We start from the raw sequence: 15,173 nt of genomic DNA, 5'->3' as shown, positions 1-15,173 counted from the left end.
AGGAGAAGCCAGGGCAGGGACTCGGGAGGCACTAAACACAGGCCATAGCTAATGCTTTTTGGCTTGCTCCCCGGGCTCATGTTGTGGGACCCTCCCACAACAGTCGTTAATGGAGGCATTTTCTCCACTGAGGTACCTTCCCAGATGATCCCGGCTTGTATCAAGTTGACAAACCAGGTGGCAAACTGAGGGCTCGTGTTTTCCACTGTAGGTGAGGGAGCGGTGGCTGACCCCTGGATTTCTAGAAGTTCTGATAGGCTTGAAATAGTAACAGTCCCTGTAGCAGGAACTGTTGAAAAATCCAACCAGAAGCCAGACAGCTTTGCAGTGGAGGCTTCTTTCTGCAGGGAAAATGGGGCCTGGGAGGCTTAAAATCCTCGTTGCTACCCAGCAGGCCAGCATTAGCTGTGGGTCTAAAAAGCCCCACCTGGCCCTCCACTGCTGCCACTGGGCCAGACTGCAGTAAATGATAGCTTAGGGGCCTTCGGCATCACCGAGGCCCCTCCCCAAGGCTACATACATCTTTCTCGCTACCTAAGTCTTGCCTTTGTAGCCTGCTCAGGAGAGGCTCTTGTGGTTATGGCCTACTGGTTAGTTCTGTAGGCTTCCCTTTATGGCCCTAGGACCTGAGTGAATGGTGCCTAAGTTCCTGCTGCCTTCCCATCTGATTCTCTTCTTGTTGTAAGGAAGGGCTCAGCATTAGTTCTTCATGCCTCACATAATGTGGGAGTAGGGATGGAGGTTTCTGGACCTCTAAGATCATGTCATCAGCTGCCACACTGGGCAAGGCTCAGTTTAGCTCAGGGAGTACAGTACGTTAGCTGATGGCTGCGCGAGGTGTAGCGATCTCCCAGTTGCCAGGAGGGCGCTCCTGACCACCAACAAACAGCACTAGGGTGGGTGGTTTTGCAGGTTGGGACTGCCAGTCTTCAGGTAGCAAGTCCCGACTGAGAGCTGGAAAATGAGCCCTAGGGTCAGAGCCCCTGATGCTCTTCGGAAGGGGTGGAGGCCTCCAGGGCCATTCTGTAGCTGCACTCTGCAGTTCTCACAGGGTGTGGCTGGCCAGTCAGGAAGTGCTAAGGGAAGGAGCACACAAGGTGTTTTGTCCAGAGAAGATGCTTGCTTTCTGTCACCCACTTTAATGAACATTTGATGCTAGCTCTCCAGGTGGTTAGGGTGGGTGGCTCCTCCCCCCCAACCCCCTTCTTATTTATTTGTTCTGGTAGGTTTTTTGGTGGTGGTGGTGGTGGTGGTGGGTTTTTTGTTTTTGTTGTTTTGTTTGAGACACGGTTTCTCTGTGTAGCCCTGGCTGTCCTGGAACTCGCTCTGTAGACCAGGTTGACCTCGAACTTAGAGCTCTATCTGCCTCTGCCCCCCCCCAAGTGCTGGGATTAAAGGCGTGTGCCACCACTGGCGCTTTGTTTTAATTTACCAATATCAACTCTTATGTCAGGTACAGAAACTTACCAGCTGGATTCAGCAGATGAGCTACAGGCGGTAAACCATGATAGACTGCATCGGAGACTGCATTGTAGCGGCCACACCCGGGCCCACTTAAGCAGCCCACAGCACAGTAGTTCTGAGTACTGGGTTTTGTTTTTTTTTTTTTTGTTTTTTTTAAACAAACAGATTTATTTATTTATTTATTTTATGTAAGTACACTGTAGCTGTCTTCAGACACTCCAGAAGAGGGAGTCAGATCACATTACAGATGGTTGTGAGCCACCATGTGGTTGCTGGGATTTGAACTCCGGACCTTCAGAAGAGCAGTCGGGTGCTCTTACCCACTGAGCCATCTCACCAGCCCCGGGTTTTGTTTTTTAATGTACACACTTAATGTATGTGCTGGGGGAGTGCACACACCAATGTGCACACATGCAGAGGCCAGAGGACAATGCCAGGATCCCACTCTATCAGTTTCTGCCTTATCCTTTGAGACCAGATCTCTTATTGAAGCTACAGCTTGGAGTCTTTTAGCTGGGCTGACCAGCCTGAAAACCTCAGGGAGCCTGTCTCTGGCTCCCAGCATTGGGCTACAGCTGCTCTTGGTTTTTTGTTCATAGGTGCTGACCAAACGGCCCCATCTTCTGGCCTAACAGAAGCAACTGTTCCTTAGGGAAGGGGCCTTTGAGATAGCCCAGGTTCCCTCTAGCTCAGAGCTGCAGTAGGAAATGTTTGCAGCATCCTGGCCAGGCCCCTCCCTTACATTGGTAAACAAACTGCTGGAGAACCCTCCTTGAAGACAAAGGTCTCTTCCTAGCTCTCCAGCCCCAGGGAGGAAAGCCAGAGCAGGTTTCTATGGACTGGAGGGGGCAACTCCAGCACTGCTAGGCCTCTCCTGAGGGACAGGGACAGGGCATCACACAGCAGATATGCAGGAAGCAAAAATAAAGTTGAGCTGCAGCCCTAGACTCTCAACTCCCAACTCTGAGCACCAGACAGAGGATGGAGGGTGAGGACAGAAAATGCTGTTCAGACTGACCGTCCAAAGGCCATCAGAGCTGTGGGGAGCAGATGGAGCCAATGGCCAGAAAGGAACACACTCTCTTCCTCACCTAAGTGCTTCCCAGACATGCTGAGGGCTGTTAGAAGAAACAGGAGTGAGCAGATGGGTACTGGGGTGAAGTGATAGGACTCTGCTCCCCTAGAGGCTAAGCCTGTATCCCAGGCTTGCATTGGATCCTAAGACTGAGCTCCTCCCTATCTCGACCAATGGGCCACCTACACAGGTTCATCCAGGGAAATGAGCAGACATGTAAATGAGGATCCTTGCACTGCTGTCTCTAAGTGGGGGATGAAGTATGTGTTAGCATCCTGCAGCCAGGCAAGGGGTCTGATGTGGCTAGAAGGCAGTGGAGGGAGAGATGTCAGAAGCTTGTAGAAGCAGGAGCAAGGTAGGTTGGGCCACAGACCCATCAGTAGGAGCAAAGGAAGCTGGGTAGCAGTGGTGCAAGACTTCCTTGCTCTGCTTTTCTTGGTCATAACGGTGTCCCCAGAGAGGTAGCCTGTATGAGGCTGCCCAGGACCCACCAGTAAACCCTGTGGCAGTAGGCTTGTGTGCCCAACTGTTGGACAAAACCACTGGGGCAGATTTCCCCAGCTGACTGTGTAGTGCTGTGTAGAGTGTGGGGCCCTCTAAGCCTTGGGTGCCCTGCAGAACTCAGCTTTTCCCATATAACTTTTTTTGTTTTTGTTTTGTTTTTTTTCGAGACAGGGTTTCTCTGTGTAGCCCTGGCTGTCCTGGAACTCACTTTGTAGACCAGGCTGGCCTCGAACTCAGAAATCCGCCTGCCTCTGCCTCCCGAGTGCTGGGATTAAAAGCGTGCGCCACCACGCCTGGCAACCCCATATAACTCTTATATGGTGTCTGTTAGTGCCCTTGGGCAGGACAAGGAAAAGGCTACAAAGCCCTTAGGTACTTTTGCCTCTGTGGATAGACCCCAGACCAGGAAAGCCTTCGAGGGACCGGCAATGGGTGACCCTGAAGAGCAGTGTGAAGGGTATGTGTACATGGGGATGGGGAGAGGGCTAAAACCTTTGCCTTCTAATTCCTTCAACTGCCACCAAGCTATGAGCCCTCAAGGACACTGCTGCACTTCTATCCAACGGTTGCTTGCCTACCCCTCAGGAAGCAGCCACCTGTCCTGTCCCTTTCCATCTCTCTTTTTTAAAATATTTATTTATTTTGTTTATACGCATACATTGTTGCTGTCTTCAGACACACAAGAAGAGATTATAGATGGTTGTGAGCCACCATGTGGTTGTTGGGAATTGAACTCAGGACCTCTGGAAGAGCAGTCAGTGCTCTTAACTGCTGAGCCATCTCTCCAGCCTCTTCTGTGGAGATTTTGTTCTCACCCAGACCCTTGACTTCCATCATCACTGTTCCTGTGACCTGGGCTCCAGGCTCCATCCAATGGTCTCAACAGGACTTCAAAGCATGTCCACTAGTTTGAAGGTTCCCTCAGGTTTGGCAGGAACCACGTGGACAAAAGTCTTGTAGAGCACAGCACCCTTGGGCAGACTAGTGACCAGATCCACAGCCTCCGTGTTTTTGGGATTGGGCACGTAGACATCTTTCGTGTAGCGGACTATCCCCTCCTCCAGGGCATACAGGCACTTGTTCCTCCCAAGCCCCACCTGCAACACACAGACCTCGTCAGCTGGAAGAAGACAAGTGGCCTGTCCTTACGTCAGACTTCTCCTTCAGAGTAGAGCCTGGGGCAGAAGGGCGGGCTCGAGAGGCCCCTCTATGGTCTCTCTTCTCCACTGCTTGGCACTTCCCTCACCAACTCCCTGAGAGAGCAGGGAGAAGAAAACAATCCTAACAAGAAGAAAACTGCTAACAGCAGTAACCGCAGCACAGCTGCTCAGAAGCTACAGTGGGCAGATCCCCAAGCCAGGCTCCCACAAAGGTGCCACAGACCGCTGCTCCCGACAGACAGACCGCTGCTCCCGACAGCCGGCTTTGCTTACACTTACAAAGTTTAAATTCTATAGAAAATACAGATCAAGAGTGTATGGGCACTAGCATATGTACGCACATGCTGGTGAAACAATCATGATGTCCAGGTTGCTGACACACAGGGCACAGCTTACACAGAGAACTCATTTCTCTGTGCATTAGACAAATATATTTCCTGCCCTAGTTCTTGGTGATAATAGAGTTAAGTATTTTAATAAATAGTTTATTTAGTATAGATTTTAGAATTGCTTATCTTTTTTTTTTTTCTTTTACAACTTGAAATTAGATGTATGGCAAAACTTGAGGGCCTGGAGAGATGATTCAATGGCTAGAAAAACTTGCTGCTTTTCTACAGGATTCAAATCGGGTTTCCAGCACCCACACAGCAGCTCACAAATGCCGATAACTCCAGGTCTGAACAATCCAACACTCTTTTTTTAAAGGAAAAATAAAAAAGGAGAAATCTATGCATTTCTATGCTGTATTCTAAAGCTATGCATGATGGCACATGCCTGTAATGTTTGCCAAACTCAGAAAGGGGATCGCTGCACTGTTAAGACCAGTTTGGGATACATGGAAAGTTCCAGGCCAGCCAGAGGTACATAGCAAGACCTTGTCTCAAAAACAAACAAACAAACGATATGTGGCAATCTTACACAACCAGTCCCATACTGTTTGGTGTCTCTCTGATTAAAAGTATGAGTCTAAAGCCAGCAGTGGTGGCACACTGCTGTGCTCCCAGCATTCAGGAGGCTGTGGCAGGAGGATGAAGCATTCAAGGCCAGCAAGAGGAACAAAATGAAACTTTCCACTGCTAAATGCCCTGTGATTTAGGTGAGTTACTTTCTTGTGTCTACAGATTGGGAATAAACTCAGGACTTCACAGGGTCATCTAAAGGATCATGAAGAACTTGGAGCATACTTAGCTCAAACCAGCTTCTACTGTCATTATTTTAGTAAAGAATTCACATCCAATGCCCCCCCCCCCACCGTGGTGGGCAAGGAGGTGTAGAGGGGGTGTCTCACTATGTAGTTCTGGCTGGCCTGAAACTCAGTATGTTGAGTCGGCTGGTCTTGAACTCGGAGAACTGCCTGCCTCTGACTTCTGAGTGCTGGGTTGAAAGGCATGCACTATGCTTGTCTTTGATGTTTACGATTTTAATTTTATGTACATAGGTGTTTTGCCTGAATTCATGTTTGTGTACCACGTGCATGTCTGCTACTATCAAAGACAGAAGAGGGTGCCAGATCCCTGGAGTTGGAGTTACAGGTGGTTGTGAATCAGTGTGGGTGCTAGGAATTGAACCCAAGTGCTCTTAACTGCTGAGCTGCCTCTGAGCTCCTTTGATTTCTTTCCTTTTTTCCTTCCTTCATTTTTTCCTTCCTTCATTTTTTCCTTCCTTCCTTCCTTCCTTCCTTCCTTCCTTCCTTCCTTCCTTCCTTCCTTCCTTTTGGTCTTTTGAGACAGTGTTTCTCTGTATAGCCCTGGCTATCCTGAAACTTGCTCTGTAGACCAGGTTGTCCTTGAACTCACATAGCTCTGCCTCCCCAGTGTTGGGAGTAAAGGTGTGCGCCACCAAGACTATTTGATGTTTGTTGTTTGTTTGTCTGTTTGTTTGTTTTTTGAGAAAGGGTTTCTCTGTATAGCCATGGCTGTCCTGGAACTCACTTTGTAGACCAGGCCGGCCTCAAACTCAGAAATCCCCCTGCCTCTGCCTCCCGAGTGCTGGGATTAAAGGCGTGTGCCACCACGCCCAGCCATTTGATGTTTTTAAGGGAAGGAAAAGTATTCATTGAATCTGATTCTGGCTGAATAAAAATATTTCTTCCTTTGGAGTCATAAAAGAGGAAATGTCTATTAAAATTATAAATTGATTTTAAAAAAACCCCAAAGACACACGTATCTGTAAGGGTACAGCACTTTCAGAAGATAACTGCATTTAAACCATATTATTTCTAGGTCTTCAGGCAGCTGAAGAGCTCATACATCATTTTATTTAACTGTCTTTCATTTCTATGGAAGAGAAAGATGAGACCCCAGGCATGCTATGATCTGATGGTAGGCAATCTGGGCTTTAACTAGGGTTCCACTACTCTCTGAGCCTCCGGCATTTCAACCATAAAACAGAGAGGACATCTACCTCATAGGGACAGGCTGAGGACACAAGACATTTGCATGAAAAGGTTGCCCTAGGAAAGACAAGAAAGGGGGAGGGGGCAGAGAGCAACTCACATGGGCTCCCGGGTGCCATCTAAACTGACGCTGAGTGCCAAGGATGTTGCCAGCGTGAACGTAGTGACCTGAAAGAGAAGTCCACAGTGAGCCGACTCTGTGCCAGTGTTCACAGAAGCCCAGCAAAATGCTGACAAGTCATGGCAGCCCAAGGGTCCCCATCAAACCCCAAGCCTGCTCCTGGATAGACCACTAAGATGGCCCTACATAAACAGCACCTGACCCCAATCCAGCAGACTCTTTTTTGACTGCATGGCTAAGAAACTGCAACTCCCTGGGGTCCCTGCTCCTCCCATGTGGAGATGAGTGCCACAGTGAACTGCAGAGAGACAGGAGAGTGAGGCCCCTGAGTAGCATTTCTGCTCTTCTGAGAAAGGGCAGGGCAGCACTGTGGGCTGTGGCTTGAAAACAGTAAGGAAGGCACGCCCTCACCTTCCATTTTCTTGATGCCGTAGTGTTTGCCTCGTGATTTCCCACCAAGGTTCTTAGAGCTGCCACCTGTCTTCTTGGATGCATGTCTGACAGCGAGTGCTGTGGGTGCTGTGGGGCTCAGCAGGGCTGTCACTGCAGAGAAAGCGAAACCCTGCTCAGAGAGGCTCCCGAATGCAGTGCGCTTTCTTGTCTCTGTGGACCATTTGCCAAGCTGAGAAGCAGCGAGGGAGATGAGGAAAAATGAGAGATGTGTGAAAGGAACAGAGATGCTAAGTGTGTGGTGTTCAGGGAATGCCTGGGCAGGGAGCAATTCATCCCTGGAATTGGCCCAGAGGTAACCATGGTATGGCGGGTGGGTGGTGGTGGTGGTGGTCTGTGTATTAGGGAGAGCAGGCAGTGAGCATCACGGGGGGGGGGGGGGGGAGAGAACAGTCTATGCTCTGGCTCCTGACACATCCAGTCCAGCTGAGCAGAAACAAACAGCACAGAAACAGATGAAATGGACACCAGACAGCTGCCTGCTTAGAAGATTCAGTTTCCTGGCCAAGGGAAGGGCAGCGTACAAGATGTGCAAGGCTTGCCTCTGATTCCGCCTCCCTTACCACTGCCTTAGCTATCCACTCACCCATGCACATCAGACACTTGCCACTGTCTTAGCTATCCACTCACCCACTACACATCAGACACTTGCACCAGAAGGGCAGCCCGTCCGTCAGAGGGTGGCTCCCGCAGGCAACTGGCCATTACAGAAAGGTCTTTTTTTCCCAGAGTCCATAAGCAGATGTCCAACCAAGACTGGCATTAATCTGGGCCTCTCCACCCATTATCCCAAAGGACTCAACACCATTTTCTTTAAAGGGGGAAATTATGAGGGAGGCGTTGAAGGGGATAGAGATGATCAAAATACATTGTATGCATGAACAAAATTCTCAAAGATTAAATGAAAATGCTTTTAAAAGAAGATTATCTAAAATGCATGCTAATGGGGCCAGAGAGAGATGGCTCAGAGGTTAGCAGCAGCGACTGCTCTTGCAGAGGTCCTCTGTTCAGTTTCTAGCACTTTTGTAGTGGTCCACAGTCATCTGTAACTCCTGTTTCAGGGGATCCAATGGCCTTTTCTTACCTCTGCTGGTACCAAGTATACCGTGTGGTATGCATATATACACATAGGCAAAACATTCATACACAAAAATAAAATCCAGGCTGTCTGTTTTAGGTCTCTAGGCATAGTATAGGATCTTAGGATCTAGTATCAGCCCATTTAGAGTTGCTTTATGGGTGTTTGGGGGCATAGCACTGGTTATCTAGGTTTCTCAAATTCCCATAAGAACAGAAAGTTGCTGGGATACAAGACTAGCTCTCAGAGAGCAGGCTGGGCATGGTGGCACAGGCAAGCTTTTGATGCTAGCACTTGGGAGGCAGAGGCAGGCAGATCTCTGTGACAACAGGACCAGTTTGGTCTAGAGACTGAGTTCTAGGACAGCCAGGGCTTCATAGTGATACAGTGTCTCCAAACAAACAAACATCACAAAAAAAGAACTTAGGAGACATCTTCAATGTCCAGCAATGGAATGGAATCCCCTCCCCCCTCTCCTGTAGCCCATGAAGACCTTGAACTTGCAATCCTCAGGCCTTTACTTCACATATAACCGAGGTTACAGGCATGCACTTCCTGGCTTCACCCACTCACTTACTGGTGATTGGTGTTTTGCTTTTGCCTACATTGTTTCACTCATATGTCTCTGCTCTTGTGAAAAACAAGACTTTACAGATGACTCTCTTCCCTCATTTTACAGAGCAGTAAGACTTGTGGAATCTATATCTTCAGAACAGACAGATGTCATATTCACCCACTACCCTCCAGCTTCTCTACCAACACCACTAATATCTGGGCCAAATGATCTATCCTATAGCAAGTCTTGCAGATGGTTTTCTGTGTAGGTTATTTTATTTTATTTTATTTTATGTTATTTTATTTATTTATAGCTTTTGAGTCTGTGACCCAGGCTGGCCTTGGATCTGATGAAATCTTCCTGCCCCAGGCTCCTAAGTGCAGGGATTATAGGCACTACTATTCCTGGTCCCACTTGGTTTCATTTTCATTTATTTATTTGCACCCAGTCTGCCTCCTCTTAATTGGCTCCTCAAAACTGTAAAACCGAGTCAAGTCATTTTCTTGCCTTCTGTCTACACAGGTTTGGTTGGGTCTGTCTCTTTTAGGTCTAAATTGCTATCCCTTCAAGAGACTTCCTTGGTCCCCTAATCTAAGACTCTTCACAATACTATTCGAGATTACAACTAAGTTACTCACGTGTTTACTGGCTGAACTCACAAGGCGTTAGAAACCATGTTTATGCTGGTACTCTGAGCAGTGTCTCACCAGACCTAAGCGTTGGTCATGGTCATAGACATCTGAAATACCAGCTCTAAGACGGCAAACTACACAGTGGGAACCTACCTCAAAAGCGAGGAAAGGAAAAAAGCTAAGTCTTGAATATCAATTAAATGTTTTGAACTTAGTCTTCTTCAAATCCGGAGGGATCCACATAAACCCAGAGGGGACAGAGCTTCTGGAGTAACTATCCAACGGGCTTTCATTCTGCACTCCCACCCTCCGCAAGCACCGCCCACAACGTGTCACGTGACCGGAGACAGTCGCCCTCCAAAGGTCCGGAGCCCCTCACTTCTTCCCCGTATCTAGGTTCACCATGGGCTCCAGTTTCCATCTCCCAGCCTCCCTGCTGTCTCGCCTCGCAATAGCCACAGTGCTGAGCTACCTGCTGCCCGCGTCCTCAGCGTAAGCGCCGCCGCCGCCATATTTGCTTCACGTTCACTTCCAGGCTGGGAAGTCTGCTTCCGCTACCGGGATAGATCTACTTCCGGGTCTTGCGGACAATTCAAAGAGTGGCGGGAGCAGTAGCAGGTGAGCCCAGATCTCTTGGGGTTTATGGCCGGGACCTCCGGCGACTTCTGCAGTGGACCGTGGGCCCCAGAGACAAGGAGTGTGGCCAGCACGGACGTTTGTCCCACTCCAGGAACCACACGAAGGTCCCTAGGGAGGGACCAGGGTGAGGCTCAGCTAGATTCTGTGCTAGACTGGTTGTAGATGCACAATTTCATTTAATTCCTTACAAACCTAAGTTACTGGTATTATGTTAAATTGAGATCCAGGAAGACTGCAAAGATTATCAGTCACTAATTATTGTTGAAAGAATGATTCTTGCGTGTAACCCAGCAGTTCCAGGCAGACTTAAGTGTACGCACAAGAGAACTGTGAAAACATACTCGTTCAAAATATTTGTACGTGAATGTCTGTAGCAACATTATCCGTAACAGCCAAGAAAGGGGAGCAGGCTAACCGTCCATCAAGCAATAAATGCGTAAACAAAATGTGACATAGCCACACAGTGGAATATTATTCAGCTATAAAAAATGAGGCAGTACTGGTGCATAGTATGGCCACAGAAGGACCCTGAAAGCATGACTGCGAAAGACACCAGTCACCAAAGGCACATACGGTGTGCTTTTATGAAATATACAGAACCTGTAAATCCATAGAGACAATGGATCTTATTTTATTTTTAGATGCTGGGAGAGAGAAAGAACTTGTTTTTTTGTGTGTGGGGGCTTTTTTTTTTTTTCTTAATTTTTAAATAAATAAATAAATGCCAGGTGGTGGTGGCGCATGCCTTTAATCCCAGCACTTGGGAGGCAGAGGCAGGCGGATTTCTGAGTTCTCAGCCAGTCTGGTCTACAAAGTGAGTTCCAGGACAGCCAGGGCTATCTATACAGAGAAACCCTGTCTCAGAAAAAAAAAAAAAAAAAAAATGGTTATAGAAATACCCTTGCTTTTGAGAAGTCTCACTGTATCAAGTAGGCTGGCCTTGAACTCAAAATATCCCCCTCTGTAGCCTCCCAATAGGTGGGATTGCAGTTGTGTGCCAGCATGCCCAGTTTGTAGGATTTCTCTTTGTGATGATGGAGACATTCGGGAGTAAGAGGAGGGTAATGCTGACACAGCACAGACATACGGAGCCCCATCAGTCTGAGTGAATGATTTCTTTATCTGTTAACTGTACTAAGGCTGGGGCCTAACGTTCATGTAGGGCTCTCTATGTGCTAAGCAAGCACTCTACCGCTGCTACTCCAACACCTAAAGGATAGTTTTGAGTACTATACACTATGTGAATTGTAAGGGGAGTTTTTTCCTGTGTGTGGACATGAGCGTACATGGGTGTGTGCATAGGCATGCTTTCCACTGTGTGTAGGTTCTAGGAACTGAAATCCAACTAGGTGACATATGTTTTTGCTCACCGAGCCATCTGATTTACTTGCTTTTATTTGTCTATTTTAAATTTTCATTTCTTTTTATTTTATATGGATGTGGAGGCCAGAAGAGGGCATTGGATCTCCTGGAACTGGGATGACAGGCGGTTGTGAGAAGTGTCCAGTGTGGATGGTTGGCCTCGAACTCAGAAATCCGCCTGCCTCTGCCTCCCAAGTGCTGGGATTACATTGTTTCTTATTTTTGTTTTTGTTTTAGAAAGATCTCCATGTTAGGGGGGCCAGTGAGATATGACTCAACTGGTAAAGGTGCTTGCTGACAAGCCTGATGACCTGGGTTCAATCCCCGGGACTCACACTGTGGAAGGAGGGGACAAACTCCCTGAAAGTAATCCTCAGATTGCCACATATGGGCTGGGGCATGTATGAGCCCACGCACATATGCAAATATTTTAATATTTATTTTAAAAATGATCACCCTGAGCCAGGCGTGGTGGTGCACACCTTTAATCCCAGCACTCGTTGGGAGGCAGAGGCAGGTGGATTTCTGAGTTCGAGGCCAGCCTGGTCTACAGAGTGAGTTCCAGGACAGCCAGGGCTATACAGAGAAACCCTGTCTCAAAAAACCAAAAAGAGGGGCTGGTGAGATGGCTCAGTGGGTAAGAGCACCCGACTGCTCTTCCGAAGGTCCGGAGTTCAAATCCCAGCAACCACATGGTGGCTCACAACCATCTGTAACAAGATCCGACGCCCTCTTCTGGAGTGTCTGAAGACAGCTACAGTGTACTTACATATAATAAATAAATAAATAAATCTAAAAAAAAAAAAAAAAAAAAAAAAAACCAAAAAGAAAAAAAAAGATCACCCTGTTAAATCAAGAACTATTGTGCACACTTGTGATCCCAGCACGTGTCAGTGCAAGGCAAAGAGAGATCTGGAGCTCACACTCGTTCTCAGCTGCATGAGTTCAAAGCCAGCCTGAGAGACACAAGAGACGGTCTCAGAAAGACAAAATAGAAAGCGCTATCAAATGCAGGCCTCTTCAAGGTGAGAGTATTGAGCTTTCGTTGGTATCCCCATTAAAGTTTTCCAACCCTATTTTGATAACTCTCTGTGACCTCGAAAGGTTTTGAAGCAGAGATCGTGGTAGTGTATCCTTGTGGCCATTTCGAGTTCCAGATTGAATGTGCTGAGGGCATGTCCTGTTTCTCTGATTCTCTGAACACATTTATCTTCACAAGGCTTGGCCTCATGAGCACGTCCAGTGGAGCAGCTTCAGTGACCTCACGTGTGTCTCATCTCTCCTCGTAGGCAGTTCATTTGAGAGCTCTAATGGGTTGATGGCTCTAAGAAGGTTATCCCTGTCTCGCCTCTCCACGGAGAGTGATTCTGAGGACCTGCCCACATTTGCCTTTTTGAAGAAGGAACCATCTTCAACCAACAGGAAGCCACCTCAGAGGGCGAAGAACATAGTGGTTGTCACCTCAGATTCTGAAGCCTCCTGTCCTCCATCACCAGGCCTCAAAGGTCCACCATGTGTCCCCAGTGCAGCTGGAGCTCCCCCACAAGCAGGGCCAGTCAGAGTGCTAAGCAGTAGCAGTGAGGACGAAGATGTATTTGTCCCCCTAGCTGAGAGGATCACATGTAAGCTTTTGACGAGCAAGCAGCTGTGCCCTGAGCTCTCTAGCTCCTCACTTAAAACAGGTTTGGATGGCCAAAATAATGCCAGCGCACCATGTGACTGGAAAAGGCAACCATGGCCAAAGATTCCCGATGTTCCCCTCCACGGTGCCTTAGAGAAGAGTGCTGCAAATGATGAGGACTCTCTCTTAGACGATCAGTGTCGTCAGCTTCCAACCTACCAGGCTACCTGCAGGGAGCTGGCAGTCTCCAAAACAAATTCCGACCGACCTCTACCCAAGAAGAGAACCAAGCATATTCAGACGGTCCAGAGCGGAGGCTCTCAGGGATGCTGGCGACCGGGACAGGCAAGCAGGAAGGAAAACACCCCGAGGCAGCATGAAAGAAAAAAGAAGGCAGAGATGATCAAGAGGCTCAAAGCCCAGAGGCCAGAGGAATGCCTGAAGCACATCGTGGTGGTGCTGGATCCAGGTCCTCCCAGATGCCAGCTTCCCCTGAGCCCAGATGTCTGTGTCCTAGACTCCTCCATGACCAATCCTTTCCTATCTATTGCAGTGCTTTTACAGATGGAAGGTGGGGGCCAGCTCCTGGGAGCGCTGCAGGCCATGGAGTGCAGCTGTGTGATTGAAGTCCAGGCCATACCTCGAAGCATCACTTGGAGGAGGAGGAGGACAGAGCTGGTAGAGGTAGAGCTTCTGGCTGGAGGGTCTTCTTCCCCTTAACCCGTTAGCCCTGCAGGATAAACTGCTGCATTGCCCCTGGCTGACACTCAGTGGCATAGCCGTTACTGTCCCGCAAGTCTGGAGGGATGCGGAGAGGAGGTGGTTAGCAGAACCCAGAAGAAGAATAGAGAGGAGGGTCAACTTCAGAGACACTTTGGGCTGTCCTAGAGTGGTGTAGGTATAGTGAACACCAGACGACTCTGTTATGGGGAATCCTGGGAAATACAAGCACTCGGAGTTCATTTTCTTTCCCTCCAGTTTACCACGCAGGTTCCTAGCTGAGAGCCCCAGGGTCTAAGGGATCAAGTAACATCTAGACATAGCTTAAGCGGAATGGGACAGGAAGAGGATGTATATGAAGTCCCTAGTTCTCTTGACTGGGCTTTGGGATGTCCTGGCCCCGAGGCTTGACTGCTGGACTCTGCAAGTTATCATGTGTCTTTGTGCTTTAGTTGCCTGTTGCAGAGAGAGGAGCAACTGGTAGCATCCCTTTCCCCTGCCTGAATGAGGTAATCTGACACCAGCGTTTAGTAGTCTGACCATCTCCAGCCTGAGCTCCCCTCCCCACATTACTATACTAACTGTTCCTACCATTCCTCCTCCTGTGAATCCAGCCACTCTACCGCTCGAGTTTAGAAATGAAACATTGAGATGTTTTCTGGCCCTCATAACTTCTCAGTAACAGGACAGTCACTGACACATTTAACCTGTGTTATTAGAAAAACTATATTCATAGCTGAGCATAGTGGCACATGCCTTTACTCCCAGCACTCAGCAGGCAGAAGCAGGTGGATCTCTGTGAGTCTATAGAAACCAGGCTGGTTTACATAGGGGGAATCAGACTAGTGATCTCACTACATAGTAAAACCCTGTCTCAAAAACAAACAACAAAACCCCTTGTATTAATAGAACAGTTGATCTTTGAAGACACCACACGATCTGTCATGTTCTTCCTCCTCTTCTTTCTTTCTTTCTTTCTTTCTTTCTTTCTTTCTTTCTTCTTCTTCTTCTTCTTCTTCTTCTTCTTCTTCTTCTTCTTCTTCTTCTTCTTCTTCTTCTTCTTCTTCTTCTTCTTCTTCTTTCTCCTCCTCCTCTTCTTCCTCCTTCTCTTCCTCCTCTTCCTCCTCCTACAGGGTCTCTCTATGTAGCCCTGGCTAGCTTCAAACTCAAAACCACCTGCCTCTGCATCCCTAGTGTCTGTCAATCCTTTCTTGTTCATATTTTTAATTTGATTGATTGGTTGACTGATTGATTCATTCATTAAGAGAGACAGGGTTCCTTCTATGTAGCTCTGGCTTCCCCGGAACTCTCTAGGCAAGGCTGGCCTTGACCTTACAGAGGTCTCCCTCCCTATGCCTCCTAAAAGCTGGAATTAAAGGCGTGTGCCATGACTCCC

At 48.1% G+C, this 15,173-nt stretch overlaps 2 protein-coding genes across 7 annotated transcripts in view; one reads left to right on the top strand and one right to left on the bottom strand.

Moving 5' to 3' along the window:
- Positions 1-1,816: 1,816 nt before the first annotated feature.
- Positions 1,817-9,979, bottom strand: Mrpl27 (mitochondrial ribosomal protein L27). Of its 2 annotated transcripts, NM_053161.2 has the most exons (4): positions 9,908-9,958; positions 7,131-7,262; positions 6,699-6,766; positions 3,662-4,140 (listed from the first exon to the last, which is right to left on the bottom strand). In NM_053161.2, the coding sequence occupies exons 1-4, from the start codon at positions 9,945-9,947 to the stop codon at positions 3,934-3,936; spliced, it is 447 nt and encodes a 148-aa protein (NP_444391.1). In that variant the 5' UTR covers positions 9,948-9,958; the 3' UTR covers positions 3,662-3,933. The 2 variants fall into 2 exon arrangements, with proteins under 2 accessions (XP_006534630.1, NP_444391.1); XM_006534567.2 differs by lacking the exon at positions 7,131-7,262 and having other exon boundaries at positions 1,817-4,140; positions 9,908-9,979.
- Eme1 (essential meiotic structure-specific endonuclease 1) overlaps positions 9,913-15,173 on the top strand; it is an 8,865-nt gene continuing 3,604 nt past the window's right edge. Inside the window, exons 1-4 of one of the 5 annotated variants that reach the window (XM_030246036.1) lie at positions 9,913-10,053; positions 12,726-13,526; positions 13,611-13,741; positions 14,230-14,798. In XM_030246036.1, coding sequence (XP_030101896.1) covers positions 12,755-13,526; positions 13,611-13,741; positions 14,230-14,295 — 969 coding nt within the window. In that variant the 5' untranslated portion in view covers positions 9,913-10,053; positions 12,726-12,754 and the 3' untranslated portion in view covers positions 14,296-14,798. Of the gene's footprint in view, positions 10,054-12,725; positions 13,527-13,610; positions 13,742-14,229; positions 14,799-15,173 lie in introns of those variants that run through there. The other 4 variants (NM_001379688.1, XM_011249045.1, NM_177752.5 and 1 more) reach the window with 4 other exon arrangements.

This window comes from Mus musculus, chromosome 11 (genome assembly GCF_000001635.26).
Source record: "Mus musculus strain C57BL/6J chromosome 11, GRCm38.p6 C57BL/6J".
NCBI lineage: Eukaryota > Metazoa > Chordata > Mammalia > Rodentia > Muridae > Mus > Mus musculus.
The sequence above is the reverse complement of the archived record's forward strand: the minus strand, read 5'-3'. Positions and strand labels throughout refer to the sequence as shown.